Source organism: Rhincodon typus, chromosome 6, assembly GCF_021869965.1.
Source record: "Rhincodon typus isolate 14 chromosome 6, sRhiTyp1.1, whole genome shotgun sequence".
Lineage (NCBI taxonomy): Eukaryota > Metazoa > Chordata > Chondrichthyes > Orectolobiformes > Rhincodontidae > Rhincodon > Rhincodon typus.
In genome coordinates, this window is record NC_063337.1 from 91,602,811 (window position 1) to 91,620,223 (window position 17,413).

Below are 17,413 nucleotides of genomic sequence, written 5' to 3' on the forward strand. Positions count from 1 at the left end.
GACTGTCCAATGATCAGTGTAGGGTCCACCACTCTTTCTACAAACATATTAAATCACTCAGACTGGGGAATGGAGAGACTCATTTCAAAGTTCACAGATGTGAAGAAATTCAGAACTGCACTATTCATTAAGAAGGGTAGTGACAGAATCCAGGCAGAGCTATGACATATACAGAGACAAAGCACACCAAGAAGTAAAAATATTGTTGGGCTATGGGGAATGGACAGGGAAGAGAGGATTGACTGGATAACTTGTCCAAAGAGCTAGCACTGGCATGATGGGTCGAATGGCCATTTTCTGCTCGAAGATCCAATGTATGGAGACCGTGCCTGGCTACATTAAGGGTGACTACAGTGTTGAAGTATAATTAATTGTAAAGCACTTTCGAACGCTGTAATATAAATAACAAAGGCCCTGCACATGAAGGAAGATATAAAAGAATTCAGGACAATTCAGAAAAGATTCATGACAATAGTGGAAATGTTGAGGACTTTCAGGAATAGAGATAGATTGGAAAAGTTAGGGCTGTATTTCCTTCGAGAAAAGAAGGCTAAGAGGAGATTTGGTAGTGAGCAGGACAGTGGAATTAGTTTGCAAATTGATACAGTGAGAGCAGTATGGCAGCGACAAGGGCAGTGGGATTCATTTCAATATTGGTACAATACAATGGGCAGAGATCGGGCCATTGGGGACAGTTTGAGACTGATTCAGGGTTATGTGGGGACAGCAGGACAATGGGATTAGTTTTGGATTCATACAGTGTAATGAGGAGTGAATGAGGAAGCCAGATTATATGGGATTGATACTGGGCTATGGATAGAGAAAGGGATATTAAGATTAGTTTGAAATTGATGTTAAAAAAACTTTTTAGATGCAGTAAATGGTTAAGGTAAGAAATGCACTGAGTGTGTGGTGAGAACACATTCAAAAGGGAATTGGACCTGTAATCGAAAAAGAAGTAAAATATTATCAGGAGAAGGTGGGAGAATGGTACGAAGTGAACTGCTTATTCAGAGAGCTGGTGCAGATATGATGGGCCAAACAGCCTCATTTCATGCTGTTACACCATCTGTGACACCATGATATCCCATACATCCAAATAAACACACAGATAATGGGACAATTTGCCATTTTCTAACTGATGTGAGAATCATCTCCAAATTCCTCTGGTTCTGCCACTTGTGAAGCCTCTATTCCCTTATTTTCATCATTGGTGACTGTGCCTTCATGTTCTTAGGCCATGAGGTTCATACATTAAACTTCTAGACTTCTCTCTCCTCCTTGAACATGCTCCTTAAAAGCTATCTCTTCAACCAAGCTTTTTGTTGCCTGTCCTGATATCATCTTGTGTGGTTTAGTGTTGGATTTTATTTGGTACTGCACCTGTGAAGTCCCTTTGCTACAGTGAAGGTGATATATAAATGTAAGTTGTTTTTGACTGACAGGTACAGCCTGAGTGCACCTTCACATCACAATTGAAGGGAGGTTTTCTTTTACATATTTTTGGGCATCTCTGACCAGACCAGCATTTGTTGCCTATCTCTAACTGCCCCTTAAGTAGGTCGTGGTGAGATGACTTCTTTAAACACTGCTGTCCATGTTGTGTCGGTACACCCACAGTGTAGTTAGGACAGGAGTTCCAGAATTTTGACCCAGCAACAGTGAAGGGATAGCAATGTGGTTCCGAGTCAGGATGCTGTGTGGCTGTAAGGGGGTGTGGTGTTCTCATGTCTCTGTTGTCCTTGCCTTTTTAGGTGGTCGTGTATTTGGAAGCTGTTGTTAATGACAGCCCAAGTCAGAAGGAGCTATTCTCCAACAGCTTGTGATTTCAAATAAATCTGTTGGACTATAACCTGGTGTTGTGTGACTTCTGTCTTTGCCCACCCCAGTCCAACACCGGCACCTCCACATCATGGCTATCTTTTTAAAAAGGGCAGTTGGAACAGTGGTATGTTTCTATTATTGCGGGGTTTTTTTGTCAAGTCTTTTGCTGAATAGACCATGCTCCTAATCACTAGGGTATAACTTACCTTCAGCCTGCTCCATATTTTAATCCAGGCTTTGAAAAGTCTTTTAGGGGCTTGATTATATTTATAATCAAGAATTATAAAAATAGGAGTTACTTAAAGATCTGTTTATAACCATAAACAATTAAGTCACACAGCACAAAGTATTTGAACCTCCCATATCTTTCAGATATATTGAAATTTTGGAAACTCCTGGGAGGTAACCGGACTCATTTCTCAAGGGAAGAAATGCATCATGAAAGCAGCAGATTGCAAAAGGTAAAAGATAAGGAAGTGCTCACAGAAAAGCAGACAGATTAAAATGCTGCCCTCCTTACCTTCCCATCATCGTAGATCATCCGCACATTCTCGGAGCCAAATTTGTCCGAGTAAAGTTTCAGAAGTCGCTGCGATATCTCAGACAGCTGGGTCAGTTTTGGCTCTTTGTAAATATATTCCTTGCCATCCTCATCCTCAAAGAAACCCTGTTAAAAGTGACAGTGAAGTAAGCCAGGTTGACATGTGAAAAACACTCACAAGCAGGTGCATAAAGCAATGAATCAGTCAACTCAAAAGTTTGAGAACGACAAACGAAGGCAAACAAAAGATTCTCCAAACTCCCCCAAATGCACTATTAAGGCCAAGTGGTTCTGAATTGTTTCTTTTAAAGGAGGAAATGAAGTTCATGGCTGTAAATGTACAGCAATCGTCACCTTGGCCACATGTTCAATGCCATATAATCAAATAATTTTGTTTTTTTTAAATTGATACACTTTTCTAGCTTCTTTGGGGAGAAGAATCCAGGTGTCATTTTTATTTTGGAGTGATACTAAGATGTGAACTTCGTGCCTGTTTTACACAGCAACAACTGGTACTGCTTTTCAGGTTAGTACAGGTTGAGAACGTTAGACTGCCAAAGCTTGGTCAGAAGGGGTTCAAACACACCCGGAATTATTCACAACTCATGGATAAGACTCAGCAACCAAATTAGTTGAAATTTACAGAAAAGGGTTGGATTTTTGCAAAAACACAAGCTGATGGTCAACACCAAGTCACCCTCTTTTATTTTGCTACAGAATATAAATGGTAGATTTTGTTTGCTGGAAAGATTCCAAGCTAATTCTTCCCATTTCTGCTGTTAAGTGAAGGATCAATTATAATGCTGTTGGGCACAATCCTACCCTCCTGAGAAGGGGTGGGCAAGGTGGCAGCTGGGGCAGACAAGCGGGCAATGTCAGAGTTTTCAGTCACCTGTCTTTTAACAAGGATTGGTTCTTGAAATGATGAAAGTACCGTTTCTCCAAAATGATCTGCAGGTCTTTTGCCAAGCTACACAAAACTGTCAGCGGCTGTAATGCTCTCAGTGCCTCAATAACACTGGCCCTCAAAAGCAGTCCATGTTGTGTGCGGCTGAGGTTGCATTTTGTGTAGATTCAGGTCACCTTCAGGACCCGGCTTAAAAAAAATCACAAATAGCAGCGAGAGGAGGCACAGACCGGAGGAGGAACTGTTGGGCTTTATTAAATACGGTACATGGAATTAAACCAGTCTGAAGTGTAGACAGATAGAGTACAAGTAGTTACAGTAGCTATCATTGTGCTAGGAGTATACATGAATGATGCACAAGAATTTTATGAAGTATGAAAGATGTGCATTGTTGATAGACTGACAAAAACTATCCACATCAAATCAAGAGTGCCTTTAATGCAGTGAGGTTTACTGCATTATTTGTAATACCATCATTGATTTACCTCTGTATCTCTCTCATTGTCTGTAAACTGGTATTGCTAAGAAAGTTTTAAAAACAAAGAACAAATGACAATAATCACATTTATTCCTAGCAGTCACTGTATAGGAAATCACCCAAAAACTAAAGAACACACCAAAGCTAATAATATATAAAACAAAAGCTGTTGGACTTCAATCTGCTTCAGTGAGTTTTAAAGCTAGATATTCTACAATTCTTTATTTTGGTAAAAAGGAGGATCGATGATTTATTACAATGCAAAGTGGATTACAGTCAGCCAAATTTTCCACTCCTCTACATGCACCACTATGAACAAGGCAAGGCAGTGGATGGTGTTCCTAACACAGCACTTCTAACCTCTACATTTAGCTAGACAGTTATGATTGCAAAGCAGATGACTTCAGACACAAACAAACAAGACCACACTAAGGCAAAATTAAGTGCTCATATCTTACATGGAAAGACCTTAGCACACAACTTACCGCTGCCTTTAAGAGGGGAAAAGAGTGGAAAGAATGTATTAATGAGATGCTGCAGCTTAATATAAACAGCAAGCCGTTTTGCAAACAAAACATTTCAGTCAAATTGTGTTTTAAATTATACCTTGTTGATTAAGATTTAAACAAAAGAGTGTTTACAATTTAAATCAAGGACTGCTTTTAGTTCCCACAGCCTTTAAAGCATGCTCAACCACGTTTCCACTTTTGTTTTCAATTGAATTGCAGGAAAATAAAACAAAAATCATTTTGTAACTGTGTGACTCAGGCGTTACTCCAGCTTTGTAAGTACCAACACCTAGAAATAAACTGGACTGCGAGTGTTTTGAAGATTGCTGGGTGAACTAACAACAAGAAAGTACAGATATAATCTTGCAGCAGAAAAGGCAGCCACTCGATCCATTGTGCTGGCTGTTTGAAAGAGTTCTCTAATTCCACTCCCCTGTTTTATTCCCCCTTTGTCCTGTAATTTTCACTCTTTCAGGTACTTTCCAAGTCCTTTTTGAAAGTCTTACTTATCATAAAAAATCTCCCCATCTCCCTCTGACGGTACTTTTTCCCCAGTTACCTTAAATCTATTTCCCGTGGTTGCTGGCTCTCTTGCGACCAGACACAATTTCTCTTTCCTTATGCTAGCAATACTTTTAAAAGTTAAAGAAACAAAACTATGAAACCTCTCAGAACAAATTGGTTCAGCAAAACTTTAAGTTGCATAACGTAGTAACTGGTAAATAGTCAAACAGACAAAAGTGATAAATACCTGCCCAAAAAAGGCTACCCGAAAGTAGGTGCCTAGTAGTCTTTTGCCTGTGTGAGTAACTTCAGCAATTTTCTTGTAAGCTTGATGCAGAGTTTCATAGAGATGGGCAAGTTTCTGAAGGTATGCAATAGAAAGAATCAAACAGAATTTCCTCTCCCACAAACACATTCAGCAAAAAAACCAATTGTATTAAATAGAGATAACAAGGTGTAGAGCTGGATGAACACAGCAGGCCAAGCAGCATCAGAGGAGCAGGAAAGCTGACATTTCGGGCCTAGATCCTTCTTCAGAAATTATATTAAATAGGCTACTTATGTTTACTTTGCCTGTTTAGTTTGAAAAGCATTACTAATTTATAAAAGATATTACAGTAGAGAAACAGGCTATTCAGCTTTGATGAGTCTTATGGTTTCTGCTTCACATAAATGTGTTCCAGCCCTCTACATCTCCTCCTATTCGGACATCCTATCCATTTACCATCATGTTTATACATTTTCTCCTTAAACTCATCTTCATCACTCTCTCTGGTAATCATTCTATATTGTCACCAATCTCAGGGTAAAGAAAGTTTTCCCAATTTCCCTATTGCATATATCAGTTTATAACTTTCGGTTTTGTTCTCCCCTAGAAGTGGAAATATCTGTTCAGCTAACTATGAATCATCTTCATAATGTAAAGACTTTAAATTAGGTCATTTCTCAACCTTCCCTTTCCTGAAGAAAGGAACCACAGACTGTCAATTCTCTCCTGACAAATAGAAATTCAGTCCTTGTATCATCCACATTAACTTTTTTTTGTACCTGCCCCACTTTTAAACTAACAATAAGGTTAATCCGGTTATACTAATTATTGGCTTGACTTGCTCAAGGTGCATATCTCTTTGTTATACATCTCCCTAACTTATCCAAGGGCTAAACTTGACTTACCTCAAATTCACGTCTTTTTTCATAAACTGGAATTATTAGCTTGTACACATTCGAAATCAGCTCATAGCGTTCAGCCTTCCACAGTCCATCAGCACATTGTTCCAATAATTCCATCAGCACATCCTGTTCAAAAGTCAAAATTAGTTGGGCATCAGTATCCAAAAACAACTGTTCCAATGAAAAGTCACCGACCTGAAACGTTAACTGTTTCTCTCTCCAAGGATGTTACCTGACCTGCTGAGTATTTCTAGATTTCTGTTTTGACCTGTCATAACGTTGTACTATACAGGAAGCCTTCGGCCCTGCTTGCTCTCTGCGGTCCATTCCCATAGTTCTGCAAATTTAATTTTTCAAGTCTTATCCAATTATCTGTTGAAAGGTATTATTGGATCTGCTGCCATCATTATTTCAACCTTTCTATTTCAGAGCTCAGCAACTGCATTCTTTAATAAATATTTCCTTATTTACTTGTTCTGAGTGGGGTAGCACTCTCATCTTTCCATCAAAAGGTTCTAGATACAACTCCAAAAAAGGGTTGCTAAATGGAAAGCATAGATTTAAGATAAGGGGCAAGAAGATTCGAAAAGGAAAATGAGTTTTTTTATGCGGAGAACTTATGATCTAGAATGCACTGCCTGAAAGGGTAGATTGAATAGTAACTTTCAAAACGGAATTGGATACAATGACATGTCGATGATAGGGCAGCTCAATGGGCAACCCAGTGGCTCAGTGGTTAGCACAGCTGCCTCACAGTGCCAGGGACCCAGGTTCGATTCCACCTGTGGCCAGACTATCTGTGTGAAGTTTGCACATTCTCCCTGTGTCTGTGTGGGTTTCCTCCAGGTGCTGCAGTTTCCTCCCACAGTCCAAAGATGTGCAGGTTAGGTGGACTGGCCATGGGGAATGCAAGATTACAGGGACAGGGACAGGGACAGGGATTGGTCTGGGTGGGATGCTCTTCGAGGGTTCATGTGGACTCAATGGGCCAAATGACCTGCTTTCATACTGCAGGGATTCTATGAAAGTCGCATCAATTTCCCTTTAAACTGAAAAACTCGACCGACTGGCATCTCCACCCCACTCCTATCCAAATACCAATGTGCACGTCAATAACCAGAAGACACTCTGTGAGCCTGTGCCTGATTATGAGATAACATTGTTCTGAAGCAAACCGTTAAAATAGATTAAGGTCAGTGTACTGCCAACACATAACAGAGAGATGCTTTGAACATTCTCTGGGAGTAGTGGTTACTTGTGAACACAAGAAAGCAGCATTTCATTCACATTTTACAATTATAGAGTCATAGAGCTCTACAGCATGGAACCAGACCCTTTGGTCCAACTCCTCCATGCTCATGAGATATCCTAAATTAATCTAGTCCCATTGGCAGCATTTGGCCCATATCTCTCCAAACCCTTCCTATTCACGTACCCAGTTAGATGCCTTTTAATTTTTTTTCTATTCATTTGTGGAATGTGGGCATCGCTGGCTGGCCAGCATTTCTTGCCCATCCCTAGTTGCCCTTGAGAAGGTGGTGGTGAGCTGCATTCTTGAACTGCTGCAGACCACCTGCTGTGGGTTGACCCACAATGCCATTACAGAGGGAATTCCAGGATGTTGACCCAGCGACAGTGAAGGAACAATGATATATTTCCAAGTCAGGATGGTGAGTGACTTGGAGGGGAACTTTCAGGTGGTGGTATTCCCTTGGCCTTCTAGATGGAAGTGGTCATGGGTTTGGAAGGTGCTGTCTGAGGATCTTTGGTGAATTTCTGCAGTGCATCTTGTAGATAGTACACACTGCTGCTACTGAGCGTCGGTGGTGGAAGGAGTGGATGCTTGTGGATGTGGTGCCAATCAAGCGGGCAGCTTTGTCCTGGATGGTGTCAAGCTTCTTGAGTGTTGTTGGGGCTGCACCCATCCAGGCAAGTGGGGATTATTCCATCACACTCCTGACTTGTGCCTTATACGATGGCGGACAGGTTTTGAGGAATCAGGAAGTGAGTTACTTGCCACAGTATTCCTAGCCTCTGACCTGCTCTTGTAGCCACTGTGTTTATGTGGTGAGTCCAGTTGAGTTTCTGGTCAATGATAATCCCCAGGATGTTGATAGTGGGGGATTCAGTGATGGTAACACCACTGAATGTCAAGGGTTGGTGGTTAGATTATCTCTTATTGGTGATGGTCATAGCCTGGCATTTGTGTGGTGCGAATGTCACTTGCCACTTATCAGCCCAAGCCTGGATATTATCCAGATCTTGTTGCATGTGAACATGGACTGCTTCAGTATCTGAGGAGTTGCGAATGGTGCCGAACATTGTGCAATCGTCAGCGACATCCCTGCTTCTGACCTTATGATGAAGGGAAGGTCACTGATGAAGCAGCTGAACATGGTTGGGCCTAGGACACTACCCTGAGGAACTCCTGCAGAGATGTCCTGGAGCTGAGATGATTGACCTCCAACAACCACAGCCATCTTCCTATGTGTCAGGTATGACTCCAACCACCGGAGAGTTTGCCCCCGATACCCACTGATTCCAGTTTTGCCAGGGCTCCTTGATGCCACACTCAGTCAAATGTAGCCTTGATATCAAGGGCTGTCACTCTCAGCTCATCTCTGGAATTCAGCTCTTTTGTCCATGTTTGAACCAAGGCTGTAATGAGGTAATGTTGTAATTGTACCAGCCTCCACCACTTCCTCTGGCAGCTCAGTCCATACATGCACCACCCTCTGTATGATAAAGACTGCCCCTCAGGTCCCTTTTAAATCTTTCCCCCCTTACCTTAAACTTATGCCCATTAGTTTTGGACTCCTCTACCCTGGAAAAAAGACCATGGCTGTTCACCCTCTCCATGCCCCTCATGATATTATAAACTTCTTAAAGGTCACCCCCTCAGCCTCTGATGCTCCAGGGAAAAAGCCCCAGCCTGTTCAGCCTCTCCCTATAGCTCAAACCCTTCAACCCTGGCAACATCATTGTAAATCTTTTCTGAACCCTTTCAAGTTTCACAACATCTTTCCTATAGCAGGGAGACCAGAATTGAATGCAGTATTCCAACTTCTATACTTAATGCACTGACCAGTAAAGGCAAGCGTGCCAAATGCCTTCATTATCCTGTCTACCTGTGACTCAACTTTCAAGGGACTATGAACCTGCACTCCAAGGTTTTACTAACTGGCATTACCCATTCCCAGTATGTGCCAGATGAGGCAAAACCTATTGTACATGAAAAGGGGGAAAAGGTTGCAAGATTCCAGTAAAAGTGGAAGTGGGACTGACTGGGTGGTTGTTTCAGAGAGTCAGCACAAACATAAATTTACTGAATGGTCTCCTTGAAAATTCCTATGCAAATTAATTCACTAATATGGCAACACCATTGACCGGGATAATTAATGCAGCAGGTGTGTTAATGCCCAAAATTTAATTTTGCAAAGTAAGCTCGCAAAGCAATAAAGCAAAGATTTATCAGCAATAAAAGCCAACATAAACATACAACTGTGTTGTAAATATAAATATCACAATATCAGTAGCTGTATTACAACATCACTAACAGTGATAAGCAAAAATAAGAATCAAACACAGTACAAGTCCAATAAATTCATAATTGAAACAAAGCCTGCAAGTTTCTCTATGTTAACTAACACTGCACTGCAATCGAAAGCTGAAACACAGACATGACATAAAGTCTTGTCATGAATGGACTCATTTCCTTCTTCGTGGCTTAGAGTTTGCACATTCTCCCCATGTCTACTTGGGTTTCTGCTGGGTGCTCTAGTTTCCTCCCCTAGTCCGAAAATGTGCAGGTTCGATGGATTGGCCATGCTAAATTAGCCCGTGGTATCCAGGGTTGTACAGGTCAGGTGGATTAGTTTCAATAAATGCGGCATTACGGGGATAGGGTAGTGGGGGAGGGGGGAGTCTAGGTCTGGGTAGGATGCTCTTTGGAAGATCGGTGCAGACTCGACGGGCCAAATGGCCGCTTTCTGCACTATAGGAGTCAATGATTCTAAGTATTACATTGTTGTAAGTATTACATTGTTGTAAACTTATTAATGGTTTGGAAAATACTGCAACACTGAAAAATACCACATGCAAACCCAATCAATCACCTTCTGTATGGAGGGGCCTTTAAAAGTATTCACTTTCCCAGTACCCTTTTGCTTTTCTGATGCCTTTTCTCCACTTGAGTACTTTTCTGACTTTCAGTTCCAACTAACTGAATCCCACCTGACTGGCTTCCTAAACAAAGTCGAAATCCTGTTTAGCACATGTGCCTCCACCTCCCCCCACCCTCATGATGACACAATGTCGCTGCCTTCGGGTGGCTCCTATTCTGACAATGCCTCAAATTTAAATCAGAAGTCACACCACACCAGGTTATAGTCCGACAGGTTTATTTGAAATCACAAGCTTTTGGAGCACTGCTCCTCACCCAATGAAGGAGCAGCGCTCCGAACGCTTGTGATTTCAAGTAAACCTGTTGGACTATAACCCTGGTGTCGTGTGACTTCTGACCTTATCTAACCCTGTCCAACACCAGCACCTCCACATCAAATTTAAATCATCTTTGTCGTCATAACCTGGCCTCAGCTCTCCCCCATCTCTAATCTCCTCTAGACTCTGAATCTTCTGTGATCTGCATTCCTCTAGTTCTGGTCTGTTGCACATCCCTGGTAACAAGCGCACCACCATCAGTGCTAATGGATGCAAATGCCTGGCCCTAAAGTTCTGGTGCTCGCTCCCCCTTTAAATCCTTTCTCTTAATCCTTTCTCTTTCTTCCTTTTAAGACGCCTCAGCAAATTGTCTCTTTGGCAGAGTTATGTGGATATCTCCATACATAACTTGGTGTTGAATTATACCTCGTAATGCTACTGTGAAACATCTTGGGACATTCTGAGTGAGATGATAGCAAGATAGGCTCTGGGCAGCAGAATTCTGAATGAGTTCAAGTTTATGCAAGAGACAAAGTGGGAGGCTGGCCAACGGTGCACTGGAATAATCAAGAGGTAACAGGGAAGTAGATAAAGGTTTCAACAGCAAATGAAATAAGACATGGATTGAGCTGAGAAAATTCTATACAAGTAGAAATGTCAGTCTCAGTGATAGCAGCTCAACTCAGGGACATGCATCTCATCACTTGCACAAACTCTGTGCCTGTTCCAACGCCCATTTCTTATGAGAGTCTGCCTCCTCTCCTCCAATGCATTGACCAAAGGGATTTAATAGACAAAAATTATTTTATAAATAATTGACAGTGAACTGAAACAGATAGGGACAAAGACAGTTGGAGGAGAGAGAAAATACAATATTGAGAGCATTTAGTTACCAGAATCCTGATAAAAATCATTCAGCACATCACCCTCAGGTATTTATAGACTTGGTGGTATAATTAGCTCTGAAACATTCAATAGCTTAATGGGGCCCATCACATCCTCCTCCCTTATTTGATGCTGAATCAGCAGCTCCGCTTGGGGAATGAATCACCGAGCAGTGGTGGTGAATAAGGTGCAAAATGGGAGTGACGTTGTGATGTCTCTCATACCTTTCTGAGCAGCCAATGGGACAGCTTACCAGTCACTGCTGCCATAGGGCTCAACAGGCTAGAGTTTATACCAGCCTAGGAAATGCTTAATAGTGAAATAGTCCAATACTGCATGAGCTGACGCTGGAGGGATCACTGACAAAGGCAACACAAAGGCACTAATTATCAGTAAATCAAATCCGTTGCAATTTAACTGCTGGTTAAAAAGAGGTTCTATTTTTTAGGCAACATTAATTATGTTGGCGATGTTCCTATCAATGATTAACTATTGGTGCTCAGTAAGAGGTGAACAATCTATCACAGGGGCAATGTGTTTTTAGAACTCTTGATAACTACTTTTGCAAATTCAGTACATTCTTATCACTCCGATGTTTGCTTACAATGTACATTTTGCATTTACCGATAATGAGGTAGGCTGAAAGAATATTATGCCCAATGTTAATTAAGTTATAATGCTCCAATATTAATGTATTCCAGTACCATCATTGATGGAGCGCTGTGCTGCAGAAGGTGCCATCTTTTGAATGTGACTTCAGAAATCATGGCCTCCTCTATCCTCTCTGATCAATGTAAAAGATATCACTGGATAAGTCTTAAGGGAAGGGAGCTTTCACAAATTGAGTGTCTTAAAAATGTGAACAACAGGTGAGGCTAGCCATCTCACACTGTTATTACCTTAATTCATAAGTGGTTTGCTCCTTGAAAAGAATACTGCCTTCAAGCCAAAAGTGATGTTTTGCCAACCACACAAATGAGTGAAGTGAGAAACAGGTTTCAGCACTGGTGTGATACCAGGTTCTACATCCCACAAACTGGCATACTGTATCGAACAACACACGCTGCTGGCCCTTCGCAGTGGGCAGCAAACTGTTCTTGCTCAACCAGCCTGTGACTGCAAGCCTCAAAAACAAACTATATCCACCACTAGATGTGATCCTGATAACAGGAATGATTTCTTTAATAAGACCACCTGCCAGCGTTGCAGTGTGATGCATTAGTGTGTGCTACCAGCTACATACATAAATATGTAAGATCTTGTCTGGCAAAGGCAAGAGGGATTTGTATATACATTGCACCAGGAGAGGGCTAAGCCCTGCTCATGCCTATGCCAATAATGGACCAACCAATCAGCACCCTCTTCTCATTCCGTATAAAATAGTGTCACTTTCTTTTCAGTTCCCCCAACTCTGTGTCTTGTGTCCTGGTTCTGATGAGTGCAAGATGAAAAGGTTCAACTTCCGGTCTCCTTTCAGCAATGCTTAATTTCTCTCCCGTCCAGCACATTGTAAACAAAATATATCTCTGGCCATCAGCACATTGGTGTTCAGAAACAAAAACGGAAAAACTCAGCAGGTCTGGCAGCATCTGTGGAGAGAAATCAGAGTTAATGTTTCGGGTCCAGTGACTCTTCTTCAGAACTGATGGTAGCTAGGAAAAAGGTTTTTTTATGCAGAAGGTAGGGAGTAAATGACAGAGCCCAAAGAGAGAGAACAGTTGGACAGATAAAGAAGTGGATGATGATTAGCTTAGGAGAATGGCTCTAATGGGGGCTATTAGTGGCTAACAAAGGGCTAACTATGTGATAACAAGGCCTGGTGTGTGGAGGTTGGTCTAAGGCCATGGGAGAAGGTGCCTCAAGCCCTAAAATTGTTGAACTCAATATCGAGTCCAGAAGGCTACAGGGTCCCCAAGTGGAAAACTAGGTGCTGTTCTTCCAGTTGAGTGACCCTTTCTCAGTTCTGAGGAAGGGTCACTTGACTCGAAACGTTAACGCTGATTTCTTTCCACAGAAGCTGCCAGACCCGCTGAGCTTTTCCAGCAATTTCCACTTTTGTCTCTAACTTACAGGATCTGCGGGTCTTTCAGTTCTTCTTTCAGCCAAATAAGAGTTCAAAAACTAAAAAAGTGCAACGTTAAAAGTTATGATAATGTCCAGAGTAATTCACCTCATTGTAGTGAACATCTTGCATGCCTACATCTTCCATCATTGCGGCCTCCTCATCTATGTTGGGTGTGATCACCTTGAAGGCTGTGCAACCTTGTTTAAATATACCTGGAATATAACATGGAAACGCATTAATCTAAACAACACTTCCTGGTATCACTTATATTTCATATATCAAAATTTACATCAGCATGGTCACCTAGAACATCTGATTACCAGGGTATAGTATTGCTTAAACTATCCCCTGCACCCAAAGATCAACATAAACTTTTCTTTTCTCCCTCACTGGAACATAGGAAACTAAAGCAAGAGTAAATTACTTGGTCCCAGAGCCTGTTCAGCCATTCGAATGGATTGCGGTTGATCTTCGACTTCAGTGTAATTCTCCCAAACTATCCCCGTATCCCCGATATCTTTAATGTCTATTTATCTCTGTCTCAAACAGACTCGCTGACTGAGTCCCCACTACACTCTGGGATTCGCCACCCTCAATAACGAAGAAATTGAAGTTGCATCAGTCCTAAATGGTCTGCCCTGTATTGGTCGGCACAGTGGCATACTGGTTGTCATTGCTGGCTCATAGCACCAGGGACCCGGGGTTTGATTCCAGCCTTGAGTTACTGTCTGTGTGGGTTTCCTCTGGGTGCTCTGGTTTCCTCCCAGTGTCCAGAGATGTACAGGTTAGGGGGATTGGCCATGCTAAAAACTAACCCTAGTGTCCAGGGAAGTGCAGGTTAGGTGGGTCAGCCATGGTAATAAACCCCACATGGGATTACAGCGATGGGATGGGTCTGGGTGGGATGATCTCCAGCGGGATGGTGCAAGCTCAATTTGCTGAATGGCCTCTTTCTGCACTGGAGGGCTTCTGTTCTCTGATTGTGTCCTCTGTTTCTGGCAGGCTCATCCAGGGACAACACCTATCTGTAACCTATTCAATCTTTTCTGATAGTTCTGAACCCTCTCAATTCTGTTATCATCCTGGTAATGGGTAAATAGAGTGAGATGCACGCTTGTACCGTGACAATAGTGTTGGGCAACCTCAAGACTACCAACAGTGCAAATTATAAGCAAAAGCTCAGCGAGTTAAAGATATTGTACCTTAAGAAAACTCTCCGAGAGGAGGATAAGAACCCCAGGAAAAACGTCAGCAAATCTGGAAATTAATGGACTGTCCACACTGGAATTTCATTTTGAAGCATACAAGGTGAGTCAGGGTAGTATATCTCATTTGCAAATTTTATTCCTTCTGAGTTAAATGAATAGGAAATGATACATCATTTTGTACCATGAAATTTATCATGTTTTTTTAGGGCATTACCAATTTAAGGGTAGTTCTAGATGTTTGAACATCTTAATTGCCTTGGAGAAAGTGGTGGTGAGCTGTCTTCCTAATGCTGTCATACAGATACACCTATGACTTCTGCAGCATTGCAGAGGGCAGTTAACAGTCGGCCACATTGTTTTGGATCAGCATCCCCTGTAGGCCAGACAGGGTCAGGACAGCAGATATCCTCCCCTAAAGGATATTACTGAACCAATTCGTCAGTGGAATAACGAGATCAGCATTTTATTCCAGATTTGGGATTTGAAGTCATGTCTCCAAATCACTGGGCCAGATCCCTCAGATATTGTGCAGCAGAATGAAAGCAATGCTTTCATTCCACTGATCTGATGAAGGAGGATTGTTACAACCACAGAAACATTCACTCCTTAGAGGCTGTTACTCAATTCAGCAAGGTCCTGGCTTGTCCATACTGTGCTGGAACAAAGTCCCAGCCAGTCTGTACCCTTTCTGTTGGTATTGCTCAATTCCCCAACTAACAAAAATCAATCTTAAAAAGCACTTCTTGTGTTCACTTCAAAATGACCGAGGGATGAGTAGCTTATATACTTTCAGGACTAAAGTGGGCAAGAATCTTGAAGACAAGGTTTCACTGGTTAACACCAACTCAGAGGAGAAGGCAGACTAAATGGAATTGTGGAATGAACAACATAAAAATCCAAACTGAAGTTCTTATCTGACTAATCCTGCAACTATCAGAAAGTCCATATCCACAGGGGCATTTTCTACCATCAGAGGGCACTCTCATGACCTGCTCAGGTTATTAAGTTCCTGTATTCATTTTATATTGCTGTACTTTGCTACATGGGCATTTTGACAGGAGACTGCACTCCATTAGTTTGACTCTTTCACCAGATAACTGGGCCAAATGCAGACTTCCATCAACATGAGGCTGAGTGAATATGAGTCATTCAAGATTTAGTTTGGTGTGGGGGATGTGGTTTGCGAAAGAAAACGATGAGATTTATTTGGTTAAACTTTCAGGAGTCGAGGGATAATTAAGATTCTGACAACATGTGAACTAATATCCAGTTTCCACCTCTGTTTGCTTTTGCAAATGCTAAAAGCAATGGCTGAGTTCTGATCTCAGCCTGATCTCATGCCTTTTTTTTAAACTCATTCGCAGGATGTGGACATTGCTGGCTAGGTCAGCATTTATTGCTCATCCCTACAGTTAAGAAACAACCACATTGCTGTGGGTCTGGAGTCACATGTAGGCCAGACCCAGTTCTTCCAAACAGGGCATTAGTGAACCAGATGGGTTTTTCCAACAATTAACAATGGTTTCTTGGTCATCATTGGACTCCTAATTCCAGCTTTTTGTTGAATTCAAATTCCACCATCTGCCGTGGCGGGATTTGAACCCAGGTCCCCAGAACATTACCTGGGTCTCTGGATTGACAGTGCAGCGTTAATACTACTTGACCATCGCCTCCCACACCTCCCCTGGTTCCACCACACCAAAGACGACTAATCCTTGAGAAACTGAAGAGTAGGTCATTGCTCAATAGGCAGCACCCTTCCCTCTATTCCAAAGCAGCATGGCCACCAGAGACTCAAGTATAAATTTCAGGCTGACACTTCCAGTGCATACTGAACCTGTTCTGCACTGTCACAGGAGGCAACCTTTCGATGAGACAATTAAACCTAGGCTCCGTCTGCCCTCCCACATGATCCCATAGCACTAAAGATCAGCTTAAGGTCCTTGCTGTGCCCAAATGTGGTTACCCTTCCTACATTTCAAATGCAATTCATTGGCTGTCAAGTATTTTGCAAAACCGGAGAGCATGAGCCACATAGAAGGTAACTTCTTTCTTCGATTTTTTTAAACAGAGGCACCAAAGACAGACAGAAAGCACCTCATCAACACCGTGTCAATGGAACCAAGTGTTAACCCTACCTTTCCTCCTGAGATATTCAGCCACGAGTGCTGCCACATGAACATAGCACATAGCTGCCTGAAAACAAGATAAACAGCGGCAATTACCATCCATGAATTAATAGGGCACTCTAGAAAACATACGATTGAAAAAATAGCAATAAAATAATTAGCCGCAAGTGAGCGAATAATAAATAAGTGTTTCCGAGCAATAACTACTAGCAGCTCTAAGATCATACTCATGCGCATACTGCAGGGAAAGGGCTTTGTTGGGGGACAGACCTAATGTGTTTCTGCTATTGGGCTTCAACATCAAAAACTAGAGAACTCCCGACACCTATTCACTCAGCCAAGGCAGCTCGCTGGAGGTGAAAGGTCAGTGATGAGGCCTCCTACACCCCCCCCCCCCCCCCCCGCACCCCCCCTCAGCCTCCCTCTCCAGCAGGGAGATATGGGAATGTTTGCGTCAACAGCGGCTATCCGTTGTGATTGGCTGGGTGTCCACAAGCTCAGTACCCACTACACGTTGAGTCACATAATTATTCCTGCTCCGGTCTGTAAAGGTCAGAGCCTTACTTGTTCCTTCTACCTTTGGGTTAATGGGAATTGACTGCACAAATGAACTGGAAAAGTGATGGGTTGTCAATGCATGCAGTTCGTTAACTAGTTCTTGCGCACAGGAAGCAGAGAAGTTCCAACATCCTCCAACATATAAGACAATTGCATTTAACTGGGGAGAACACAGTTTCAACTTAATGAACCTGG

The 17,413-nt window shown here is 42.2% G+C and overlaps 1 protein-coding gene across 3 annotated transcripts in view; it reads right to left on the minus strand.

The window, feature by feature from the left end:
* Positions 1-17,413, minus strand: part of LOC125483306 (dedicator of cytokinesis protein 9-like) — a 57,752-nt gene that overhangs the window by 24,382 nt on the left and 15,957 nt on the right. For 2 of the 3 annotated variants that reach the window (XM_048597916.1, XM_048597918.1), the window contains 6 exons: positions 16,670-16,727; positions 13,429-13,535; positions 5,937-6,059; positions 5,011-5,124; positions 4,236-4,241; positions 2,345-2,491 (listed from right to left, as the gene is read on the minus strand). In XM_048597916.1, the coding sequence (XP_048453873.1) occupies positions 2,345-2,491; positions 4,236-4,241; positions 5,011-5,124; positions 5,937-6,059; positions 13,429-13,535; positions 16,670-16,727 (555 nt within the window). The remainder of the gene's footprint in view (positions 1-2,344; positions 2,492-4,235; positions 4,242-5,010; positions 5,125-5,936; positions 6,060-13,428; positions 13,536-16,669; positions 16,728-17,413) is intronic. The other variant, XM_048597917.1, reaches the window with a different exon arrangement.